Source organism: Morchella importuna (assembly GCF_003444635.1).
Source record: "Morchella importuna strain M04M26 chromosome Unknown Morimp01GS020, whole genome shotgun sequence".
NCBI lineage: Eukaryota > Fungi > Ascomycota > Pezizomycetes > Pezizales > Morchellaceae > Morchella > Morchella importuna.
This window is the reverse complement of record NW_025763417.1, coordinates 799,671-823,133: the sequence shown is the minus strand read 5'-3', so window position 1 is coordinate 823,133 and position 23,463 is coordinate 799,671. Positions and strand designations below refer to the sequence as shown.

General features: G+C 45.7%; 11 protein-coding genes across 11 annotated transcripts; 4 read left to right on the top strand and 7 right to left on the bottom strand.

The window, feature by feature from the left end:
• Positions 1-966: 966 nt before the first annotated feature.
• Positions 967-2,381, top strand: LAJ45_06858 (uncharacterized protein; the record flags this gene model as incomplete). The annotated part of the gene is made up of 8 exons (XM_046116419.1): positions 967-996; positions 1,059-1,257; positions 1,317-1,418; positions 1,483-1,611; positions 1,668-2,056; positions 2,110-2,227; positions 2,295-2,303; positions 2,365-2,381. The coding sequence occupies 8 exons, from the start codon at positions 967-969 to the stop codon at positions 2,379-2,381; spliced, it is 993 nt and encodes a 330-aa protein (XP_045970622.1).
• Positions 2,382-2,605: 224 nt separating this feature from the next.
• LAJ45_06857 (uncharacterized protein) lies at positions 2,606-2,971 on the bottom strand (the record flags this gene model as incomplete). Its single annotated transcript, XM_046116418.1, has 3 exons — positions 2,606-2,650; positions 2,705-2,828; positions 2,886-2,971. The coding sequence occupies 3 exons, from the start codon at positions 2,969-2,971 to the stop codon at positions 2,606-2,608; spliced, it is 255 nt and encodes an 84-aa protein (XP_045970621.1).
• Positions 2,972-3,736: 765 nt separating this feature from the next.
• On the bottom strand, positions 3,737-5,079 carry LAJ45_06856 (uncharacterized protein; the record flags this gene model as incomplete). Its single annotated transcript, XM_046116417.1, has 5 exons — positions 3,737-4,104; positions 4,187-4,514; positions 4,571-4,702; positions 4,757-4,903; positions 4,963-5,079. The coding sequence occupies 5 exons, from the start codon at positions 5,077-5,079 to the stop codon at positions 3,737-3,739; spliced, it is 1,092 nt and encodes a 363-aa protein (XP_045970620.1).
• Positions 5,080-5,312: 233 nt separating this feature from the next.
• LAJ45_06855 (uncharacterized protein) lies at positions 5,313-7,135 on the top strand (the record flags this gene model as incomplete). The annotated part of the gene is made up of 2 exons (XM_046116416.1): positions 5,313-7,070; positions 7,133-7,135. 2 exons carry the CDS (start codon positions 5,313-5,315, stop codon positions 7,133-7,135), a joined length of 1,761 nt encoding a protein of 586 aa, XP_045970619.1.
• Positions 7,136-7,752: 617 nt separating this feature from the next.
• LAJ45_06854 (uncharacterized protein) lies at positions 7,753-8,540 on the bottom strand (the record flags this gene model as incomplete). The annotated part of the gene is made up of 3 exons (XM_046116415.1): positions 7,753-8,260; positions 8,313-8,395; positions 8,469-8,540. The coding sequence occupies 3 exons, from the start codon at positions 8,538-8,540 to the stop codon at positions 7,753-7,755; spliced, it is 663 nt and encodes a 220-aa protein (XP_045970618.1).
• A 215-nt stretch (positions 8,541-8,755) lies between these two features.
• Positions 8,756-9,045, top strand: LAJ45_06853 (uncharacterized protein; the record flags this gene model as incomplete). Its single annotated transcript, XM_046116414.1, has 2 exons — positions 8,756-8,949; positions 9,021-9,045. 2 exons carry the CDS (start codon positions 8,756-8,758, stop codon positions 9,043-9,045), a joined length of 219 nt encoding a protein of 72 aa, XP_045970617.1.
• Positions 9,046-9,363: 318 nt separating this feature from the next.
• Positions 9,364-11,063, bottom strand: LAJ45_06852 (uncharacterized protein; the record flags this gene model as incomplete). The annotated part of the gene is made up of 8 exons (XM_046116413.1): positions 9,364-9,531; positions 9,604-9,871; positions 9,934-9,968; positions 10,036-10,357; positions 10,419-10,807; positions 10,862-10,896; positions 10,952-10,983; positions 11,047-11,063. The coding sequence occupies 8 exons, from the start codon at positions 11,061-11,063 to the stop codon at positions 9,364-9,366; spliced, it is 1,266 nt and encodes a 421-aa protein (XP_045970616.1).
• A 673-nt stretch (positions 11,064-11,736) lies between these two features.
• LAJ45_06851 (uncharacterized protein) lies at positions 11,737-13,929 on the bottom strand (the record flags this gene model as incomplete). Its single annotated transcript, XM_046116412.1, has 7 exons — positions 11,737-13,149; positions 13,215-13,407; positions 13,465-13,499; positions 13,566-13,631; positions 13,693-13,750; positions 13,806-13,821; positions 13,893-13,929. The coding sequence occupies 7 exons, from the start codon at positions 13,927-13,929 to the stop codon at positions 11,737-11,739; spliced, it is 1,818 nt and encodes a 605-aa protein (XP_045970615.1).
• A 241-nt stretch (positions 13,930-14,170) lies between these two features.
• On the bottom strand, positions 14,171-14,825 carry LAJ45_06850 (uncharacterized protein; the record flags this gene model as incomplete). Its single annotated transcript, XM_046116411.1, has 2 exons — positions 14,171-14,455; positions 14,508-14,825. The coding sequence occupies 2 exons, from the start codon at positions 14,823-14,825 to the stop codon at positions 14,171-14,173; spliced, it is 603 nt and encodes a 200-aa protein (XP_045970614.1).
• A 727-nt stretch (positions 14,826-15,552) lies between these two features.
• Positions 15,553-20,653, bottom strand: LAJ45_06849 (uncharacterized protein; the record flags this gene model as incomplete). Its single annotated transcript, XM_046116410.1, has 11 exons — positions 15,553-15,813; positions 15,874-16,236; positions 16,287-16,546; positions 16,595-16,712; positions 16,784-17,844; positions 17,894-17,901; positions 17,985-18,086; positions 18,167-20,263; positions 20,325-20,398; positions 20,473-20,488; positions 20,592-20,653. The coding sequence occupies 11 exons, from the start codon at positions 20,651-20,653 to the stop codon at positions 15,553-15,555; spliced, it is 4,422 nt and encodes a 1,473-aa protein (XP_045970613.1).
• Positions 20,654-20,698: 45 nt separating this feature from the next.
• LAJ45_06848 (uncharacterized protein) lies at positions 20,699-22,233 on the top strand (the record flags this gene model as incomplete). The annotated part of the gene is made up of 2 exons (XM_046116409.1): positions 20,699-20,940; positions 21,189-22,233. 2 exons carry the CDS (start codon positions 20,699-20,701, stop codon positions 22,231-22,233), a joined length of 1,287 nt encoding a protein of 428 aa, XP_045970612.1.
• Between the last annotated feature and the right edge of the window lie 1,230 nt (positions 22,234-23,463).

The window sequence follows — 23,463 nt, the reverse complement described above, 5'->3', positions numbered from 1 at the left end:
CCCCTCCCTCCGTCTGCCCTTAGAGGGGATGTGCGGTTGGTGACATACGATAGTCACTACAGTAGGGGATTTGGGGACGCATTAAAGCTTTTTTTTTGGCCCGGCAATATGTTTTTCTTTTGTGTTATTTGGATTTTTTTCCCCTTTTTCTCAAGCGGGGGTTTTCTTAGTCATCACCCTTGTAAGAGGAGTGCGGTTGGTAGTACACCACAACTACTATAACAAGAGAACTGGCATTGGGGATTGGTTTTTATGCCATAGGCTATGCCTGCATGCAGTTATTGTAGCTAGAAACAATTCATATGATTCAAAAAAAAAAAAAAAAAAAAGGCATATATAGAGTACGGTATCGGACAGCCAAAACCAGCCGGCCAGAGCAACCACTGACCCCGCTTCGCCCCATCGACTTTCAACAACGCAACACTTGTCCAAAAATAATGTTCTTTTGTAAAATGGGTCTAATCATGGTTGTAAACATCCCCATAAAAGGGGATTGAAAATAATTAAGAACTGGCTGCACTATGACCTCTCAAACATTTGGTGCAATCTGCCCGAAAAAAACATAGGTGTGAAATAATAACTTTAATAGCTTTATGCCAAGGCGGCCACATTAATTGGGATAATTCTTACGCTATTGGGATGATTAGATGATTATTATTACCCGATTAGAACTAGTTTCTGGCTTGAAAAGAACATGAGGGTTGATTTTGACTGTCCGGCGCTGTACATGTACTCGCGCGGCCGAGTTTCGACTTACTCACGTGACGCTATTTAACAAGTTTTTTGCGTTACCCATAGGTCATGTGATTAAGTTGAAACTCGGCCGCGCGAGTATGTAGAGGTTTTGTGACACCCTAAATTGACAACCGCCAAGAATCCTGCGCGTGAAAGACACGCGGCGGGTAAAGGAACGCGTTTCCTACTGAGTGACATCACAATATCTCCATCCCACCGCTATAATCAGCAATGCCTCTTCAAAGTAGGAAACGTCGTTCCGTAAGTTTTTATAATTTCACACCATTCACACTATAACGAAATAATAATTTGGTTTCTCTTAGCAACCTGCCGAAGACTCTGACGATCCTGACCCTAGTCCTCCTCAGCGCCGCAGGCTTACTCAGAAGCAATTCCAACCTCAGCGACGGAATGGAGAATCTTCTACACAGGGTGCTAGGGCAAATAGAAGACTCGAAACCCCAGAGGATGATGAGGAAGATGATGCCCTAAGTGGTGATGAGGAGCTTGGAGACTCGCACGGTGGGATTTCTATCTTATATTTTATGAACGGTACAGAAACTTATTATATTATATTCTAGGGGGGACAAATAAGGATCGTTTGGTCAAAAAGCTTATTAGATTAGCGCTCGCTTCAGAATACATTAGGCAGCCACTGAAGCGGACAGATATATCGAGTAAAGGTTTATAACTAATCACTTCCAGACCATGGATATCTATGGATACGGTTTGTTAATTTGTTCGCAGTTCTCGGCACCCAAGGAAGAATGTTTAAAAGTATTTTCGATCAAGCGCAAAGAGAGCTACGGGAAGTATTTGGAATGCAGTTGGTTGAGCTACCGATGCGGGAGAAGACAAAGTTGAGCCAACGTAGAGGTATCATCAATCAATGTCACTTTCCCCCATCTACGTCGCGTTAATTTGAATCGTAGCTGCCCAGAATTCAGATAGGGCACCTACATCATCGAAACAGTACCTGTTACAAACAGTCTTACCTCAGCCATTCCGAGAGTCTGAAATTGTCCAGCCTCATGGATTTAGGGAACAAACATATACTGGGCTTGTTACCATGATTGTTTCTCTCATCTACCTTAATGGCAAGGTTCTTCCAGAGAATAAGCTAATAAGATATCTTACGAGAATGAACGCCGATGATTATACCCCAATCGACAAGACGGAAAAGATAATAGCGTTGATGGTCAAGCAAGGATACATTACCAAACAAAAGGATGACACAGGTGATGGTGGACATGATTACTATCTTGGACCCAGGGCAAAAATGGAGATTGGTTCTGACGGCGTCTTGAACATGTTGAAAACAGTAGGTGTACACTCGTGGCTAATCATGCTCATAATCTAACTTCTATTTTCCAGGTTTATGGAGTCAAAGCTCCGGAAGACTTGGAGAAAAAATTACAACGAAACATAGGTCCTGATTTGGATGCAATTGCAGCTGATGAGGGACCTTCGCAGAAAAGGGTCAAAGGAGGAGGTAGGAAGAGGGCCACACAAAATGACGAAGACGATTAGGAGTGCATGGTAACAAAACGAAACAGTAGTGGCTGTGGGTGCGTTAAAATGATAGCCGGCGTTGTAGGTATCAATTAACTCGAATCATCTTTATAACAGGTTACAAGGCAGAATAGCAACAGTAACTTGCAACTCTATTAAGTTTGTCTCAACCCTTAGCCTTCGGTCCAAAGCGACCATACGTAAATATGTAAAGTCATGAAGGTTCCCACCGGCATTAGAGCTAGCAATACATATAGTAATTTGATCAATCTTTTAATTTATACATGTACAGAGCCTGCTTATTAGAATTACCTCAAGAGCTCGGTGTAGCCCCTAAAGCCAATATCACTATGACCAGTTAATCCTCCTTTTCCGGTGGTTTCCCGACAGGGCGTATCATTCTCTAAAACAACCAGCATTAGTATTACTCCCCGAGGGACAGTTGGACGCAACAAACCTCAATAAACTTAGTTCTCATCTTTGCCATAGATTCACCAGTGGCAACCGACATATATTCCAATAATGGGGGATGGCCAACATAGGTTGCAAGCGTGTCTCGGTGCACGTTAGAGACCCATTCGCTTTTCAATTATCAGTTGATAGCTCCAGGTTGATGCAAGGACACAGAGGAGGCTTACAATTTTGTTGTATCAGCGTGTCCTGTACCAATGTAGCGGGCTTGGAGTTGTTCAAGCTGCTGCGTAGCGCGGAGTTTATCGGCCATGTTATAGCCCGGGAGGTGGAGGATATTAAGGTTTAAAGCTCACCAGGTGAATGATGACCCGTCAGATCGAACGGGACGCGTTGGGAGGTTTATCGTCAAAATATATGCCAAGCCTCATCTGTCTCGATGGAGGTACCTACATAGTAGTGCATACGTGTAGAGTAGAATAGCACGTGACCAGACTGAGACTGCAGGTGAAGAGTACCAGGCGTTGAGGGTAAGTGGTCGGAGTCTGGTGAGTGGATATTGCGGTGAATACGTGCATTTGTCTTATCAGATTCTGGTCACTTTTCGCTATACCCTAGTACTTTTCTGGTTCGCGAAATGGGCGTTGAGCTTTAATCGCACAAAAAGAAAATAATAAATACATGTATGGTGGCAGTAGCCGTTGTTGAAACATAGAGTAGAATCTCACTGTCATGTCAATATACTATGTAGGTAGAGTGTAGTACTATTGCTGTACATATCGAACACCCCATGATTCACTTTGATCCTTGCCTTTTTAAATTTTTCAAGACCCTATCAAAAATATATCCTCTATTGTACATCCAACAATTTAATAAAACAGGCAGAAGAAGAATTAGCTAATAACTGGATTCATGATTCTCAACACATTGTGATGGCAAAAGTGAAATGAAAAACGAAAAACGAAAGCCCATAGGTAAATATCAAGAGAAGTGAAAAACTCCAAATAGATGTAAATATAAAAGCACAATACTACTGAATTTATACAGCATTTACCGTCCTCTACCATATCCCCCAAAACTAGGCGGCGGACCTGGTGGTGGGAATCCAGGTGCCCCTGGGGGGCACCTGGAGGTACTTGTCCTGGAAATCCTTGCAGTTGGGGTGGCCCTCCAAATCCTGCTGGTAATGGAGGAGGCTGTCCTGCAAACCCGCCAGGATGCATCTGCTGGACGAATCCCACAGGTGGGGGCGGGGGTCTTCCATATTGATGCTGTTGATGCTGTTGAAATCCAACTGGAGGCGGAGGCCTTGCTGGAAGTCCCTGAGGGGGGGGTGCAAGTTGTGGCTGATGTGGCTGCATCTGTTGCTGATGTTGAGGGGGCGGACCGCCAGCACCACGGCCCATTTGCTGCTGTGGGGGCCCACGCTGGAACCCACCGATGTGGCTTTGATCGTGAGATACACCCACACCCATGCTCATTCCCATACCTTGAGGTTGCCTGGTTGGAGGGCCTGGCCGGAACCCACCAGGGCCCGACGGCGGAGGAGGGCCTCCAGATCCGACCGGAATTGGGGGAACACCGGCAGCGGGACCAGTAGGTGCGAATAATTGAGCAGGAAGCTGCTGGGGGGTCACTTGTACGTTGTGCTTTTTGGCCTGTGCTGCGAGCATTCGCTCCGCCTGATCTCCGTGACGCTCTCCCTTACCATCCTTCTTATAGGCATATTGGACATTGATTTCTTTGTTCATGAGAAACTGGTTATGCATAGATTCGATAGCTTTGTCGGAAGCTTCGAAAGAGTCGTAAGAGATAAAGCCGAAACCTTTAGATACCCCTTGGTCATCACGGGCAATCTAGAGAAGAGATAGTTAATACTGTTTCAAGGCATAGTTTTCTTTCCGTAACATACCTTTGGCGCAGCAACAAGGTTTCCAAAGGTGCTGAATGTATCGTACAGCGTCTTTTCATCTACCATCGGATCCAAATTACCAACAAATAGCTCAGCGCCAACTTCCACCGTCTTTTGTTTATCTGCCGACGCCTGTCATCGCCGTCAATAGAGCGCTCCACACAGACTGTAACTTGGGTTACGTACTTTATTCACACGAATTGGTTTCCCATAGAGTCGCACTTGGTTCATGATTCTAGCAGCGTATTCGGCATCCTCCTCCGAGATAAATTCTACGAAACCAAAGCCTTGGTGTGTCTGGGTGACACGATCTTTGGGCAAATGAACGTTAACCTGTATGAAGCTGTCAGGGTTATTGTTGAAAAATTTATAGAGTACAAAGAGTAGCATACGATCCGTCCGGCCTGCAGCATAAGCTCCCAAACCAGGGCATCCGACACTCTCTCATCAAGGTTTCCAATGTAGACTGTTGCCTCCTTGTCTTGTTCCCAATGACGAGCGCCCGACATTGCGACGCGCTTATAATAGACGAGTAGTAGTAAACTGAAAATAGATGATTAAGGTAAGGCGGTTCTGGGCTGGCGAGTTGATTGACAGGGCACAAATCTGAACTGTGTTTACTTAGAGGACAGTAGGTTGCTATAATAACCAACGTTACCCGGATCTATTATTTCAGTTGTGAAACACCTTTTGCCCAAAGTTCAATTGACCAGAGAAAGAAACACCTTCTATTGTCGCAAGAATGGCTTTTCGACTACGTCAGTCTATCTTGAAGTGCCCTCGGAATGTATCTAACGCCTTTGCATTGGCTTCTTTCTTCTATCCTAGGACATCAGCCCACCATACTGGTGTCCAGCGGTCGGATTTATTTTTAGCGGTTACAAAATCATTGACATCCTCATCTTGTCGGCCAATAAGCTCTAAAGCCGTCCTTAGGCAGAACCTCCCACTTGAAAATGGAGTATACAAGAGACCCATTCTCGAAGAACTAGAATTAGAACAAAAGAAGGATGAGAAGGAACTGGAAGAATTGCTTTCTGTCCAACAGCCTCACCATCCACATTCAACTTTCAGTACTTCGCCCTTCACAGATCTTAGGGTACTCTCACTTTCAGCAGGCTCAGGTGGTAATGGCTGCATTTCCTTTCTTCGCGAGAAGTTCGTCCCCAACGGCCCTGCGAATGGTGGCGACGGTGGAACAGGTGGTTCAATCTATATCCAGGCCGTATATGGTGAAACTTCCCTTCACAAAATAGCAAGAGATGGCTCGGTACAGGCTACCGCAGGAAGAAATGGCCAAGGCAGTGCAATTAATGGAAAAAGAGGCGATGATGTAATAATCCGAGTACCAGTGGGCACAGTGGTACGTGAAATTTCGCGATGGGATCCAACAGCAGAGGAGTTGGGCCCAGAGAATGATTTTGAGGAGGAATACGCTACAAAGGCAGTCGCAGATGCAAAAGCGAGGGCAAGAGTAAAGAAAGAAAAGAAAAAAGCGAGGGCAAAAGAGAAAGCGAGGACAAAAGAAGAAACGGAGGAAGAGGAGGCTGAGAAGGATGAGAATGATGAAGAGGTGGAGGGAGAATTCAGGAAAAGGAGAAAAAGGAAACAATTGGAAGAACCTATACAGCCCAGCAAAAAACATGGAGGAAATGATCATTGGCTCCATTACCCTAGAAGTCTTTCGCAAAATTTGCAAAGCACACAGTTTAACGAGGCAGCATTCCCCTTTTACCATCATCGCTCCTCGTCGGATCTTCTCACTCAGACTCACCCCACACCCGTTTGCTTAGATCTATCTGAGCCAACATTAGAGCCGATCTTGCTTCTTCCAGGTGCGCCTGGTGGTTTTGGGAATCCGCATTTTGTCTCCACCGAGCTTCGCCGACCAAAATTTGCAACTAAAGGTGGAAAGGGCGCACGAATGAAAATTCAACTCGAGCTGAAAATTCTTGCAGATGTTGGTCTAGTTGGACTTCCGAATGCAGGTAAATCCTCTTTCCTTCGTTCGGTTTCAGGGAAGCAGGCCAGGGTGGGGGAATGGGCCTTCACGACCTTGTCGCCGAATATTGGGACTATTGTTTTGGACGAACGGGCGTTGCCGCCTCAAGTCCCCGTGGACTCATGGCAAAATCAGCAACAGCCTAGATTTACAATTGCAGACATCCCAGGATTGATCTCAGATGCCCACCTAAATAAGGGATTAGGACACGGGTTCTTGAGGCATGTTGAAAGAGCCAAGGTTTTGGGTTTTGTTATCGATCTTTCGAGGGATGATCCAGTCGGTGATTTAAAGGGCCTTTGGAGAGAAGTAAAGGCTTACGAACAGGGAAGGGATGGTGAAGAAGATGGCCCAAATGTTAAAGGAATGATGAGTGAGATGGCAGGGAACAAAAATATGGATATTGAACCTATGGGCGGGCCGGATATCGAGACGAATCTAGTCCAAGGCCAGGTGGAGCCCGAGAAACCAGATATAGAGAACGTTGAAGGAGGCATGGTCCGGTTTGGTGGAGTTGGTTCTCTTGTGCCTCGTAGGGAAGCACCACACACCCGACAAAGTAAACTAGATAAGGGAAGCTCTGACTTTGAGCTGGGGTCACTACATCCACGACAAGAACGGCCTAACATGACATCGAAGCCTTGGTTTGTTATTGCAAACAAAGCAGACCTATCAGGGACAGAGGATAAGTACTGGGCACTGAAGAAATACCTAGAGTTTGAAGTAAAGAAGGGTGGTGATGGAAAAAAGATTGGTCTATTACCGATTAGTGCCCTCCGAGGACAAGGCGTGGATAAGGTAGTTGACTGGATGAAAAGCATGTTAGGATTTTGATTCCTCAATCATATTTGTATTATAGTGGTCGAATTTCATACTCATTTGAGAAGACAATATCTCCCACCCCATTGCTCCTAAATAAATTACAGACAGGGAAAAGGAAGACAAATATAATTGGAAAAGGGAAGAAGAGAAGAAAACCAGAAACTCCTGTCCCTTTTTTACGCGGTGTAGTTACCCCAAGCCTCATATTAAACCTTCGAGGTTTCCATCTCGATAAAGCTCTTAGCATTTATGCAATAGAACAATACCTTAAAGACAGTAGCAAGTGGGGAGGGGGGAGATAACAAAGCCACTAAAGCCACCCGGAATATCATTTTTTCGGGCTTCCAAATACTTCTCCTCACATACACAGACGATAACTGGCGTATCTACCGCTGGTCTCGCTCTTCCTGACAATTTTAACCACCATTCCACGTTTAAGACCCATGTACCTCGCGACAGGATCAGCACTCTGTATTCTAGGCAGCTGTGTCTCCTTCAGACGATATCTTTCCAGTAGTCTTCGCTTCTCTTCCCGACTGAGTAGGTGATGAGTAGGGACTAATTCGTGCTTCGTGATGTTTACCAGTAGATCGGCCTCCTCAAATACCTCTATGATAGCTGGGAGGACAGTTGGAACGATCTTCATAGCTGCAGCAGTGGGGTTGTGTTGGCAAACAAAGATACCGGTGTGATAGTTCTCGGATACAATAGTGTGCGCAAAGGTTCTCATGTGTTTGATACCGATATTAGATTCCGATGAGAACTCCACCCAGATTGTACCAACATTTGCAGGTTGTCCAGGGGGTGCAGCGTGCTGCTTCAGCATCTTCTCTGATGGATTCGCTTTAAAAGTCATGTTTTTGCGCCTAGGAACCAGGTAAGTAGGTGTGAGTGGGAGAGGAGAAAAGGTGTGAATACTGAGGACGGCCTTCACTATCGCAGTAGTGGCGTCTGAACTCGTCGAGAGTGATGTTAACTTCCTCCTCAGAGATTTCGTAGCCCTAAGAATTGTTAGCTCCCCATTTTGGTAGGAAATTTCTCGACCTGTCGCAGTCTCGTAATCACGGTACTTACACGATCCTTGACCATCTCATGAACGGTTCTCCAGGCACGCCATAAGCGAGAGCACTCTCTTTCAGGGTCCATAGCGGCAGAAGATTATGGTGGTGCGAGGTGGTAAATTTCGCGGTGTTCGGGGGAGACTTGAAAAGATGAACCGCACGTACTATAGGAAGCTTACAAAGAGTTACCCGGTCTATAGTAGCATTTCTAGTCAAATGAATCACCAACACTTCTAACCTAGTAAAAACACAAAATTGAACTCCAGCCTACCAAGACATACAAAAAATCTATAGTGCTCCATGTCTGATCAGCGTGAATCCTACCAACCTCCTGCCGGTGGCGCTGGGCGTTCTTACGCTGGTGCTTCAGCTGCTTCAGGGACTATGCATTACCTCTGCGCTGAGTGTGGAGTGAAGGTTGCAATCAACAAGGGCGAGCCTATTCGATGCAAAGAGTGCGGCCATCGCATTCTTTACAAGCAAAGGACCAAACGGTGCGTCCTTGTCCTGTCCTCGATTACACTCATTTGAGTATGGTAGTTCTAACTTGGCTTGCGTTCACTAGTATGGTTCAATTCGAGGCGCGATAGTCTGCTACCAGCAAAATCGAATTCGGCGGGAAAGGAAACGATGATAGTGAGGATTGGGCACGGGTGGACGGTAATAGTTTTATGGGGGTTCTCGGCGTCGCTCGTGTTTTCAAGGTTGTCTCTATTTTTCTGGGAACTGCTACCTTCTAAGCTTCTGTATTTGTATACTTATCACCAACAAAAACGATTGCATTTGGGTGTTTTTTCACCACAACCAAAGTAATTCGTAATTAATTAGAAACTCTTTAAAATCTATATAAAGGGGATTTCCTGGTAATATAATGCACGGACAGCCCCACCCAACACACCTGGAGGTATCTAGTTTTCCCTAACACCATTCAAATCTTCTTCAACTACTGCCTCTACATTGGAACCTCTCCTCTTTGATCTGTCTCTTCTGCCACCCCCATCAGTCATTCTGGGGGCCTTTGTTGGCCAACTCCTCGCGGTATCAATTCCACTTTGAGGGAACAAAAATTCTAACAACTAAATCGAAGTCGGGTTAGTACGCCGCGGCTGCTACAAATGACTTGAAAAGACGAAGGTAGCAATACACACCACCAGGATTAGAGAGTCTACAACTACGCATAGCACGAACAGTTTGCCTGCCCATATTCCACATCCATAATATCTCTTCAGTCTCTCCATCAAACCTACTCTTTCCCCCGTACAGATTCCTTCATAAACCCGCTCCGTTCTTTCGGCCACATCAGTCCATGAATACATGCTTTTGACTTGTTCGTGGAACTTTTCTGTCTTGACCCTTCCCATTCTTATCTCTTTGATAGCCCTACTGGTCGCACTGACAAGATCGTCTTCCTCCGGTCTCGAAAACACTGTCATGTGACTGGGCAAAACCTCCGGTATTCCTCCAACTCTAGTACACACAACATATAGCCCGCAGCTTGCAGCCTCCACCAGTACTGTTCCAAATGCTTCCGTTAATGACGGGTGAAGGTAAATATGACCCCTAACCATGACGTCTCTTACTTCTTCGTGACGGACCGGACCAAGCATTTGAACTCGGTCTTGAAGCATGTGTTTCTCTAACATCTGCTCGAGATCGATTGCTTTGGGACCTGATCCTGCGATGATAAAATGGACTGAAGGATGGAGCTCGCAAATCCTGGGAATTGCAGCAACAAGAAGGTCGGTACCTTTATTGTAGAAAAGGCGAGATATCACAACAATTGTTATGTGTGATTTTGAAGCCGCTGTTGGATCTGGTTTGAAGTTCTCGGCCACGACAGCGTTGGGTATTACTGAGACCATACTTGGGTCAAGGGCAGCTCGTAACACAGTATTTTCTTTACTTCAAGCACAGTTCGCGTCAGTGTTGATTTGCTCCATCTATAGAGAAAAGCTAGTCCTACCAAGTATGGCTAACACATATAACGTGATCAACGTCGCTCAGGGTGAATTTTAACAGCTTATTGGTAAGAATACTTGCGGCATCTGCAAACCCAAATAGACTGTGGTCCGTAAAGCATGTTCTTAGCCCCATAGTCCTGGCATGAAGAATGGCTTCATGACAGAGACTACTCAATGAGGCGTGGCCATGAACAATGTCAATTTTTTCGCGAATCAGGATGTTGCGGAATATGGGGAAAAACGAGAATACTGTTGGTAATGTGGATTCGCGATAAATTACGAAAAATGGAACATAGTAAACCTTGAGGCCGTTCGTGAGGTATCGCACCCCGTGCCGGGTCTTGTAAGAATGCGTTATGATTATTACCTTATGCCCGCGATCAATCAGTTTCTGTTGCATTAAAAGTTAGCTTTGCGATAAAAGATAAAGGAAAATAAGTAATACCGTGGCAAGCTGATACATATGACTTTCCACTCCACCTGATTGAAGCATTGTTAATAATAACTACTCACGGGAGGTCAAGCAATTTCATACCAGGCTGGGGGTAGAAAAAGTCGCTGGTCATTCTAGATTGCGAATAGTCAGTGATATCAGCTCCTAGGATAGATAGTTGAGTCCTAAGTACATACGCAATATTGTAAGGCATCTTGGATATCAAACCGTTTTACTATAGCATTGCTGAGGACAAAACTTGGGAATCGAAACGTGTAAAAGCTATGGAGCTATAGAGCGTTGCTGTGAAGTGTTTGCGAAGCTCGGGAGTCTTTCGTTACATACCAGCACCTGCTTATACCAGCACCTACTTATCAACGCGTAAACCTAACCCTATCTCTATTACCCACCACCCTTCTAGCTTTCAACTATTTTAAAGCCCTCAGTATTGAAAGATACTACATGTAGCCAATATCACACTGTTCAAGCGATATCTCAATTTATTAAATACGTAAAGGGTTGGGTGGTTGTAATACGAGAATTTTGAGGTTAGGGTAGATTTTGCCAAGACTCATACAAATTTGAGGTCTTAGCATGTTTCCTGAGAACCGTACAAATGCTGTTGTGAACAGTGAATTATTATTCAAGACTGCGAAGTGATTTCTCTGGGCTCTCATATGAAAGGAAAATCAGTACATAAACTTATCAATTCGTAATATAATATTACATGTAATTATTTCCAACCCCAGCACCTATCAAAATCACCAGCCTGCACTTCCAACATCTCCGTACCCCTTTCATGAAATTTCACTTGGGAATTGGCCTTGATATGTGTGAATGGTCGAGCATGGTGCTAAGCTGCTGATCAGGAGTCCAAAGCCCCGGGTTTACTGAGGCAATGTTGGAACCAACCAACTCTCTAGTTTTTCCACCAGAGCTTGGAGCAGCGGGAGACTCCAACCCCCCCGAGAGATACCCGAAAATTCTTGTACGTCTTCCCCCTTACCTATATGCATTTCGTGTAATCCTTTTCTTGGAGGAGTTTCGGTAAGCTGGATACTCCTTAATTTTGAATCCTTTTTTATATTTGATGGTGGTAGTTGCCTTTTCTTCTCCGACGAGCCGAAGGGGTCGAAACCAATTCTTCTCCGAGCGTTCTCCCGTTCCAACTGTCTGATCTCCCTTGAGCCCGATAGAGCAGAGTCTGAAAGGAAAAGATTCAGAAGTTCATCGTGTACCGTTAAGTGTGACGCTTGCTGGTAGTTTTGGAGAGCGGTCAAACGGAGCAGACACTCAAGGACGGAAAGATTAGACTTCACATCTTGTGAACTGCAAGGACGAGACGGAGTCGAGTAGCCATGATGGATATCCGAACTCTTCATAGATGAATTGGTGACTACAGACCCTATACCAGGTTGTGGAGACGGAGGAGATGCATAATGTTCTGATACATCTTCTTCTGAGTCATATTCAGAGCCGTTTTCTGTGATACCTTCATCACCAATGGATTCGGTGAAGATCTCAAATGCAAGCCATTCAGGATCAAGATGGCGTGGTAGTTCATATTCGTCAGGCAAAATTGGTCCATCCTCGGTCCGAATTGACCCACCTTCCCCCATATCTAGAGCATAACCCTCATCATGTTCTTCTTCACTGTCCTCGTATTCATTATGATATGCTTGGATTCTATCCATAAGCTTACGTGGGTGTGGGGCATTGATATCCCGTTTTAATAGAAGAATCGGAGAATTGGAGTCTTCTATACCGAGAAGTGTACCAGAATTTGTGTAGAAAAGCTTCGAGATCTCATGAACCGGAATTCGCGTCCTCAGCCCAGCATTTAGAACGTCTTCATAAGACCCTGGTTGTTGCCCCAGTTCTTCCAATTCATGAACCCGCCCATCATCCAGGTCTTCGATGAGACATAGTTCATAGTAATACTCCTCAATTTTGGTTCGAGCTTGTAGGTGCTTTGAACTATAGCCGTCATCATCCTCATCATAAACTAGTGGAATCCTCTGTAACTTCACCCTGCACCTGTAGATAACCTCTTTCCAAGTAAGGTCTTTGGCAGAGATATGCTCTTGCCGATGTGAGTGGCTAGCAAAAAGCATATAGAGGCTCAGGGTGAATGTTGTGCCTATTTGTGCAGGGTTGAAAGGATTGAGGGCATAAGCTGTGTCACCAGCAGTAAGTAAAGTCGATGCCTGGAGTAGCCGGGACGGTGAAACATTATGGGGAATATTGGATGACAATTCCACTCCAGATGTTGTGACAGCTAAGCTGATAAATGGAACGGCCTTTTTAGATACAATGTGTTAGCTTTGAACCACCAAATCATCGATAAACCATTTGGGGAACATACATCTTCTATCTTTTCGAGTAGGTCTTTAATATCACGCACAACTCCTTTGATTTCGTCCTGGTTTTTGGGCCGTTTTCTACCTTCCTTTTGATTCGAGAGGTCCGACAAGCGCACACCAAGAGATTTGATATCATGCCGTATTGCCTTAGTTAGTGTCAAGGCACTCTCAAGAGATGTATTCCCTCTAGCTGAGCTATCGAGTAAGACAAGTCAGACTTCCGCAAAGAGCAAAGATGGGTCCATGACTTACATGATTTCCACTAGATCGATAGCCGGTGAAATGATCTTAAAAAGGGAGCATAGTCAGGGAATCTACTCGTAGAGCGTAGGAAAGACTAAACAATCACGCACATCAATCTTCGTTTGCAATCGTTCTTTGAGAGAAAGCAATTCTTGTCGGTCTTTCCCTCTGGTTGACTATGATATCTTAATAAATGTATCTAAACAATAATTCCAAAAACGATATAGCTTTACTCACTGCAATGTACCGTCCAATTTGATGATAAGCAAACGTGGTTGTTACGGTGATTCCCGATCTAAATTCGAGAGTTAGAGAGATTTTGTAAGACGGAGGGATAGGATATTAATTACTTGATGGCAAAAGACACTTTGATAAGGAATGTTTGTCAGTCGGTTTTCTCCTGTGGTACCCGATAAGAATGATGAATATATATATACCTGCTTGCTGCGATACCTTGGTGAGAAAAAAATCCATGGTCCCGACCTTATGTTCTATACTTGGTGTAGACAGTGGGACGTGATGTTGTTCTAATTCTAGTTATCCTTCATGTCACACATAAGGTGGGGTGGTGTGTTACGAATGGTGGGGTGTAGAAGCAACTGCACTACATGTATGTAGGTGCATATCATTTTTACTTGGATCACGTTTATTTTCTCCAGCAATACAATCCTTTATTTAAAGAAACCTATATTGATATTTTAAACCTTTTTTTCTCCTACTTTCTTCTCCGCTTTTGCACCAACTCAAAACCGTCCTCATCTATGACTGGCTCGACGCTTTGTCTGGTCTCTGCAGGCCCTGTCGAAGGTGCTTCTGACATTTCTTCATCACTATCTCCCTCGTCTTCGCTTGAGCCGGCCTCTTCGGTAACCTCTGTCACTTGTGGGACTCTCGGGTGTTGATTCTTTGGTTTCGCGAGAAATTTGGTGTGTAATTCGTCTATTGTAAACAAGTTTCCCTCCAGCACCTCGTTGCGCAGAGAAACTAATTTTTGGGCGATCTATTGAACCGTCAGTGGCAGAGAATATATGAGATATATTGTAAATCTTTACCCCCCATGCTGAATCGTCCTCCAAATTTACTTGAAACTCATCCCCCATGACTTGTACCAACACGCTTTCAATATCGTACTCATCTGTTTCCTCTCGCTCCGTAAACATATCTGCAATAGCGCCACAGAGCCAGTCACGCTTGTCGTCACTGTCAGGTCCGCCCCATTGAGCTACAACAGCATCCGTAAGAACACTCCAGTTATGCAAAACCAGTGAGACGCCGAGTTCCCATTTTTTTAACGATTCTGTTGAAAGGGTTGTTTGTAGTGCAGAGGGATTGATGGAAACAAGGCTCTCATTAGGCACAGAAGAAGACATTGTGCGTGCTATTCGGCGAGTATGATAGATTGGGGGACAGAGGTAGGTAGTTGCACGGTTGCGTTTAAATACAGCAGTAGGTACTGCATCTGGGCCATGGCGCGGCTCCCAATATACAACGCTAAAGTACATGTACTCTCTACTATACAGATCCCACAGCATCATTATGCAGCTCACGGTGACCTGCCATCATGCATTTCTATCTGTTCCTGTAACTCACCATCTCCGCCATCAAAACATTTACGTTGCTTTAACTGAGACAGCCAAATGTAGTGAGATTGGGCCATAAAAGGACACCAGACGTAAGGCGTTGTTTTTGTAGTGGAAATGAACCGTAGTGGTGATGAACAGATGCAATTGTGAGTAAAATAGTAAAATGCAGGAAAATGCGATGTAGTCCGCACAGCCAGTGATATGGCATTGTGTGAGAATGCCGAATCAACCCGTAAAACAGCTGGATCACTAGTTACCGACACTGTATGATGGTGAACATGAGAAGTGGCCTCAAACTAAATTATGATCCTTCCAGCATGACGGTAGCATTATGGTATTTGTCAAAATACTTTTTGACCTAGAGAACTACAATCCAATTACCTGCAGGCCAGTATGTGCCTGCATGGCTTACATGTATTTCAAATGGTCCTCATCTATGCGTATTTATGCTTGTTCGCTAGAGGAATGAAGATACATAATTATCTTATAACACATTGAGGTATCAGTGAATGAATTATGCCCGTATAGAAGCCGGACTCCTGAATCCCTCCTCGCCACCAAAACTCGAGTCGATCTTGACTGTCGTGCTTCTCACATCCGGCAACACTAAAACGCATTCTCCATTACTTCTATAGTCCGTTTCTGAACTGATGATCCCTGTTGTCTCGGATTGTTGCTGTACTGGGATGTATTGTTTAACCTCCACGTTGGGGAGTAATAAATTTCCTGCTTTGAGCGGGACCAGAAGTATAGGGAAACGATGGATTTGCCCTTCCTACGAATTGTAAGTCTGTTACTCGACGATTTTACGATACCTTTCTTTGAAATAACTTACCTTTGCAGTGAAGTGGGATCTTTTTCGCCCAGATACCAGCCATACCTCCAGGTTATTTTGAACTTCATAAAAAAACTCCAGCTCTTCATCCCCCACATCAATCTCCTCGTCCTTAGCATATACAGCGTTCCAAGCTCTAGAGTGACGAATTACTAATTCTGCAGGGATAGCTTGCCCCACAGCTACCATCTGAGGTGTATATGGTGTTGAAAGGGATTTAGAATTGGCATCTGAGAGTATGTTGATTTCTACGGTGTGTATGACTTGCAGTTGTGGAACCTCGACAGGGATGACTACCAAGCGTGTAATTGGTTCCGTATCGGGATCCTCGAAAGCCGAGTTAAGCTGAATTATTGCATTTTTCTGCAGTCATAATATTAGTGGATTCCTTGAAGCAGCTTGTTGGAACAAACCTTATAAAACTCCTTCAACCAATGCTCCATCTGTTCCCTTTCTCCGTGTGTTGGAGTAATACCATCCAGAGCCTCTTCCCACCCATATTCTTCATAAGTGCCTAGGCGGACCTCGCCCAATAATGCCGTTGTTTCTAACTCTAGCAGATGTCTTTTTTGGAGTTGAGAAATTAGTATAGGCTGAAGCCAATGCATGTATTTCTCCTTCCCAGCAGCTTGAAGCTGCGATGCGAAAGTAGATCGGACAGATTGAATAATTTCTAATATAAATTAGCGTTTAGGTTTGTTGCCTATCTTCCAAAACCTACCTTCATCTATGGTTCGGTATTTAATAATCAAAGCTAAAGGCTGCTCTTTTTGAGATTCTTTGGGCCCCTTCCTAGTAATTTTATACGTGAATGATGCTGGCTGCTTTGCAAAAACGACCTGGTTATCTCAATCATCAGATATGTTTGTGCAGGTAATATGTTTTCTAATACAAAAAGAATTACGCATACCATGGATCCTTCGGTCCCTTGCCCACTTTTAGCCTCAAAACTGTCTGATCCTTCTAAAGTTGCTTTTAGGATGCGTAAAGGCATTTCAGGATTTGCCGTCGAGACCTGGAATTTAGAGAACAGTGATCCGGGCTTAAAAACATCTTGAACATTCACTGCAAGGGGCAATATCACAGCGATACTAAGCTTGTCCGCGAAGAAAAAATCGCCAGTTACTGTAGTATAGTCAATCTCCACTTTCACTGATAATTCAGTCAAATCGTTTTCGCTAGTATAGGGAACTCTCAGTCGAATCTTCTGCCCTTTCCCCATGTTACTGAACAAAATGACCCCTGGCTTTTCGTTTGTATCAACCATACCCTCACCTTCGAGAACCTTAAGGTCGGCTGTCATAAGTCTCAATCCGGCTGTGGCAGAACGAACCCTCAGCTCTCCTTTGAGCACTAAGTTCTCCCCGGGGTTAAGTACAATCTCCGTTGCCTTAGGGTGATCAAGGTTGATTTCCTTCGGTACCTCCAATCTCACTAATAAATTCCGGGGTGCGGGAAAGAATGAGAGCTTTAGTTTCTTAGCAGTAGTGACGGCTACCCCAGAGTTTGCCGGGAGGCCTGCTGGAGTAACAGGGGACGACTTGGGCGTCAACTCGTGCAAAAAAGTAAGCTTATTCGCAGTGACAATAATCCGATCCGCCATATAAGTTCCTGGTACCGTGGCATTCGTTCTAACCAAAGCCCGCACGATTCCTTTCTTCATTATCGTAGGCTCTTCGGTTTCCATCCACACCTCTTTGACCTGCCCAACTGTATTCACAATTCTGACCCTAATTTTCTCCACCCGCATTTCCTCCTTTAAGAGATATCTCATCTTTACTACGACTTCAAATCCATCTCTATCGATCATATGTCGAGGATATGGATCGACAGTAATGTCGCTCCAGAAGTTAGACATTGGTGCGGATATTTCTTTGGAATTATCTTTAGATAATTCAACAATGCTATCGATATAGCCTATGACAGCGGCTTCTTCTTCTAGAACGTGACTGTCGAGGGAACCCGATTTTTCTGCAAGCTCATTCTCGAGCGATTCTATCCCTCGACGCCGTAGACGTACCCTTTCTGCTGTAGAGCTTTTAGTAAGAAGCTTCATAAGCACCATGACGTACTCCTCTTTACGATTCATCTCTTTCAGGCATTTGGCGTACATCCCTAGTAACGTCGTTTCAATTAGACCCCAGCCTTGATCAGCGTAAAATTTTGTCATTTTTTCGAGATGGCTAGCAGCTCTAGCATAGTCTTTTAAATGACTATTTAATAGCCAAGGTGGTAGGTCAGCCATCTATCGAGGCAACGTGCCAGATCAGGGGGAATCCAAAATATATCTCACAATCTTAAAGCTGCCAAATCTGCCTCAACCCTCTCACAGCTCTTAACCCTTTTAGCTAGCCCAAAGTTTGTCATGGCTTTCTCGCTCAAATCTTCAAATATTTTGTAAAATTCCTCCTTTCTGTCGCCTTCGATAACCCTTCTCAAAGTCGCATTTCGGATTCCCTCCACACCCCAGAAATCTATTATATTCTTTTCGGAGGCCGTTTTAGTTTGGGGCGTATCTCTATCGTCATCTAATCTCACTTCCTCCATTTTAGGCTCAACTTCACCCCGCTCCACTTCAGGAAGAAAAAACCACCCTAGACTACCGATCCATCCCTTCCTTTTTCCAAAGGTCTCCACAACACCACGTGCTAGAAGCATTAAGTCTGCGCGAACTGCTGCAAGATCTTCTAATCCTGATATGGACCCCTGATGAGTCTGCCCAAAAGAAGTGATTTCGGAGCTTGGTGTAGGAGGCAGGCTACTAGTTCTTCGTGGGAATTTCCCGGAAACTGAGTCTGTTGGGGATGCAAGAGAACCTTCCGCAAGTATGGAAGTTGCTGTTTGATTCAATAGCTGTTCACAAACAGCGAATATCCAGGATGAAACAATATTGTCAACCATCCAGCTAACATTATCTTCGTTTTCGTCAGGCTTCTCTTCTGAAGAAGAGTGATATGCGGTCCATAGATCGGCCCGCAAAGCTCTAGCCACGCTAGTAACAAATTCCAGACCACGTTTACAGACCTCTGCCAACCTAGTTAAATCCTCCTCTGGCTTGCCAACCGCCGCGGCTGCAGCCTCGTGAAGAGAAAACGTCCCTGATGCAGTGCCTGGTGAACCAATATCTAATCCGATGTTATGGCCTTTACCCAGCCGGAGCAATAGTGTAGATTGCCGTGCAAACAGATAACATTTGAAGTCAAATAGCGAGATTTCGTTTGACAAGATTAACTCCCTGTAATGTTTCCTTTCTGTGCCAAGGGGGTTTCCTTCATCAACATCTTCCTGTTCTTCGTCATCCTTTCCTCCACGACGTGCAGCCCATCTGTTTCTAGCCTTTTCAATCCACCAAATGCTCTCCTTTGTCCATCCAACAAACTTGCCCCCTACAACATCATCCGGGCTAGATTCGGCCTTTTCTTTTTGCTCTTGATCCCGCGCAATTGCGTCAAGACCAAAACCTAATTCATCATAAAGTACCAAAGCATCCTCTACCAAGCCAACAGACTCAAATGCTCTGGCAAGACCTTCTTTTAACACGAAAAATGTGCAAAAGTTCCAACCAGGTAGCCTTCTTTGGCTATCCTTCTCTCGGATGTCGTCCTCATATTGACTAACTCTTGCGTCAAAACTAGCAAGGATTTGGGTTTTAAACTTGGCAATAAGATCCAGCCATGCCATTTCGCTTTCAGTCGGAGTTTCAGGAACTGGAACTATTTGATTTCCCACCAATACCGGAGGGCTTAGTGTGGCCAGTGCTGGATGTGTGGGGGATATTCTGATCTGGACAATTCTATCTTTTTTGCTAGTGTTTGAATTAAAATCACCCCTAATTTTGTCTAAGAGAGTTGTGCTGCCTTTCATCCAACGAGAGCTGCCGGCGGCATTTGATGCAGATGATGAAGATCGGGGCTGGAGCGCTGCCGATGTATTTGGTAGGACTACATGGATAATAAGCCACTCGAATGCATCATGCTGCTTGTTCTCGTTGGATGAGCTAGCTGTGTGTTCGGAAACCCACTCGCGGAGAAGTTTCCGCGAGGTGTTTTTGTAGGTATCGTTATCATCGCATCTAAGCAAAAATATCTTGAGATATGGGGTATTCCGCAGACCGGGAATCTGGTGCCGACGCTCCTTTTGGGGCGCAGAGGGCTTCGAGGCCGAACGGACGGTAGAATCCACAGAACGCGAAGACTCAGAGCTCTTCACACGAGTAAGATCGTGTGAAGACCCGAATGCTGGAGATGAAGGGGATGGGTTGAGCTCTACATGGAGGGAATTGATGGAGCGCAGTGGGCGGGCAGGCGCTTTCCAATGTAGGTTTCGTAAAGGGAGTCGAGAACGGAGGTCGGAAGATATCAGAGGATAGAGACTGAAGGGGTCCCAGTAGCTATCTCGAAAGGCGCATCAGAAAACACAATTCGCATGTGGGGAAGTTGAGGGGCGCGTACGTTACTGTGACCTTGGACGTTGACGAAGAGATATCCATGGACTTTGATTTAGAAGCAGGAACGATGGAGTTGCTCTGATACAGGACTTAGCATAAGCTCATAGATGGATAGAATACCTACTTAAGTAGGCACAGGCTGTTACACATACTTCACGTCTCGTATAACTACATGTCCAGTACCGCGAGGATAGGTAGGTACACGTAGTATTGTTGGGTGCATGTAAGTTGACTTCATAACTGGGGTATTATTTAATACGGCGGCTCGTACGTACAAAAGTGCACATCCTTCTTCCCCTCTTTATCCTTGGTTTTTGAAACCAACCTCCACATTTCTACGTGGCAACCGTCCCCACACACCAAAACCCACCCCCCATCATGGCTTCAATGCAATACTTGGACCCTCAGGGCCTACTACTCCGCCAAATAGACTCGCTGGTCCTAGAAGCCTCAGGTCTATACCACCTCGATGCCGACTTGGGTAACACCTCGGAACGCACCGACACACTAAACACCCTGAGCGGCCTTGTCCTCAGAGACCTGCACACGAGCAGATTCAACAAGCCGCTCATTCTACTCCTACTGACAAGCCTCGGGCAACAAGCCAAACTCCCACCGCAGTCTCCAAGATAGGAGACGACCTCGCCTCTCTGAGAAAGGAGATCACGGCCCCCAAAGCCGCGCCTCCCACCTCAGACCCCCGCATCATGCAGAAGTTGGACGCCCTAATCGACAAAGCCAACACACCCTCACCAACCCCCCAGGCCCCCCACAGGCCTACCCCGCCCGCCAAGCCTACCCTACCAAGGGCAACCCCCACACATGCTTAGGTGGTCCGTTCCGCCCCCAACCCACCCAACACCCCCAGCAAGAAGGCTGACAAAACAGGCCAGGCATCGCCCCCAGGATCCTCCCCGAAGGAGAAGGCCCTGGCGTCAGCCCACCACTGCTTCTTTGCAACAAGGACAACCCCTGGCCCCATTACCGATGCCGAAAGGCTATTGGTTACCCTCCCACGCCTCTTCGGCCAAGCTCTGGCCCGAAACAACCAAACCGCCCCGGTTACCTCCCTCTCCGTCACCATCAACCCCAGAGGCACCGTCTCTGTCACAGCCCCCCCCACCGTCCCATCAACGGTCTACGCGCCCTTCTTCAAGGCCCTTACCACCATCCTCAACGTGGAGGTGGCCACCCCTGAGAACCCCTTCACCACCTTCCGCCCCGCCCTCACCAACGTCGACCTCTCCATCCACGGCGTCCCCCTCTACGAGCTCCCTAACCAGGAGTGCCTAGAGGAGATCCTGCCCTCCGCTCTGAAGCTCGCCGTTGGGATCACCCCAGCTGCCGTCTGGTTCCTAAACACGGACGAAATCTCCCGCTGCTCCAAGGCCACCACCTCCGTTGTCGTTTCCGTAACGGCAGATGAGGCAACAACCTTTGGCACCACCATCCGCCTCTTCTCCCTCCCCAGACGCTGCAACTTCATGTGGCGAGCGTCCCCCTCCACCAAATGCAGGAACTGCTGCAAACTCGGTCACGCCACCCAAGGATGCAGGTCTCCCACCGCCTGCCCCCTGTGTACCCTCCCCCACAGAATTCAGGACCACCGCTGCCCAGTCCCCTCATGCAAAGGGGCATCAGCACCTCTTGAAAACTGCTGCGAAATCTCCCCCGCCAAGTGCGCTAACTGTAGCGGGGCTCACCGCTCCTTCACCCCATCCTGTCCTAGCAGGAAACCCACCACCACCGCAAACCCCCCCCCTCAACTCACACCGCTATGGACATCTCACAGGACACAGCGCCCGCACCTCTCCTCGGTACTTCGGCCACGGCCCCCCTCAACCCTCCCCTCTCCTCTCACCCCAGCCTCCGCTAAGAGGCTCATATCTCCGTCCTCCCCTCACTTTTCTTGACACCAGCTCAACCTCCTGGGGAAGAGCTCCCTCTCGATATTACACTGCCTTCGACTCGGGACCCTGAATTATCACGGGCGGTCCGACAATATGTCATTTTGTTAATCTCTTCTCTCCTTCTTTTCCTTTGTCGACTTGTAGTTGGGGGGATTCTCTTGTCGTCTACCTTGTAAGAGGACGTGCGGTTGGTAGCATACCACAGTTACTATAACGGGAAGATCGGGCGGACGGTATAGGGGATAGGTATTGTTCACGCCATAGCTTAGGCTCCATGCGATATTCTTGTACCTAGAAATAAACGAAACTATGATCCAAAAAAAAAAAAAAAAACGTACAAAAGTGCAAAACATGAATTTGGCGATTTGGCAACACCGAAACTTGACGGCGCCACAACACAAAATCACAACCCCCAAAAGTACATGTAGATAATAAATTATAATAAATTGAGATTCTAGATAATAATAATAATAAATACATTATAAATATTAAAGTTCCTTTTTTACTCCCAATCTGAATCCTCCCCTTGACTTTGCTCTCCGTCTGTAAGCTCAACTATGTTTTCTCTGGAAAACTCTACGACAGGTAAATTAGCGGTTGGGAGATTTATATTTGGGACTTCTCTTAGCTTCAGTAGTAAAGATAAAATTGGATTTTGGTTACTTTATTAAATATGTCGGCCTACGTACGCCCTGATGAAAAGGTACATGACAAAATGTTGTTCAAGTTTCCTCCCATCAAGCTCATGCATTGTATCCTAATATTTGACCTTTGAAGTAAAACCACCCAAGTCCTTGAAAAAAATAGCCAAACAGTATTTTATAGTCCGTTTTGGTAGGTATTCATCGTGATATGTTTTACTTTAATATTAGTGAAACTGTTCTCTTATTACTACAGTGACTCGAGTATAATTTTTAATAGATCAACAAAAAATGATATGTTATCTTGAGGCACATGTGCTCCCGAGATGCGCCAGATACCCCAGATGCCACGAGACTTTTGCTTACCTATAGACTGACACCGGGACACCACGCGATGAGCGCCCTGCGTCTTTTAATCAAAAGACGTACTCAAAACGCAAACCACGTCTTTTCACTCCAAGACGTCATCTCGACGTCTTATGACGAGTTCGTCCTCTGATAACTGAAGTTGTAATTTCTATCAATATGCATTAGCAAAAAACGAGTTTCGTCAAGACAAATTCGGGCGTCCAAATGTCCAAATTCGTCTTTT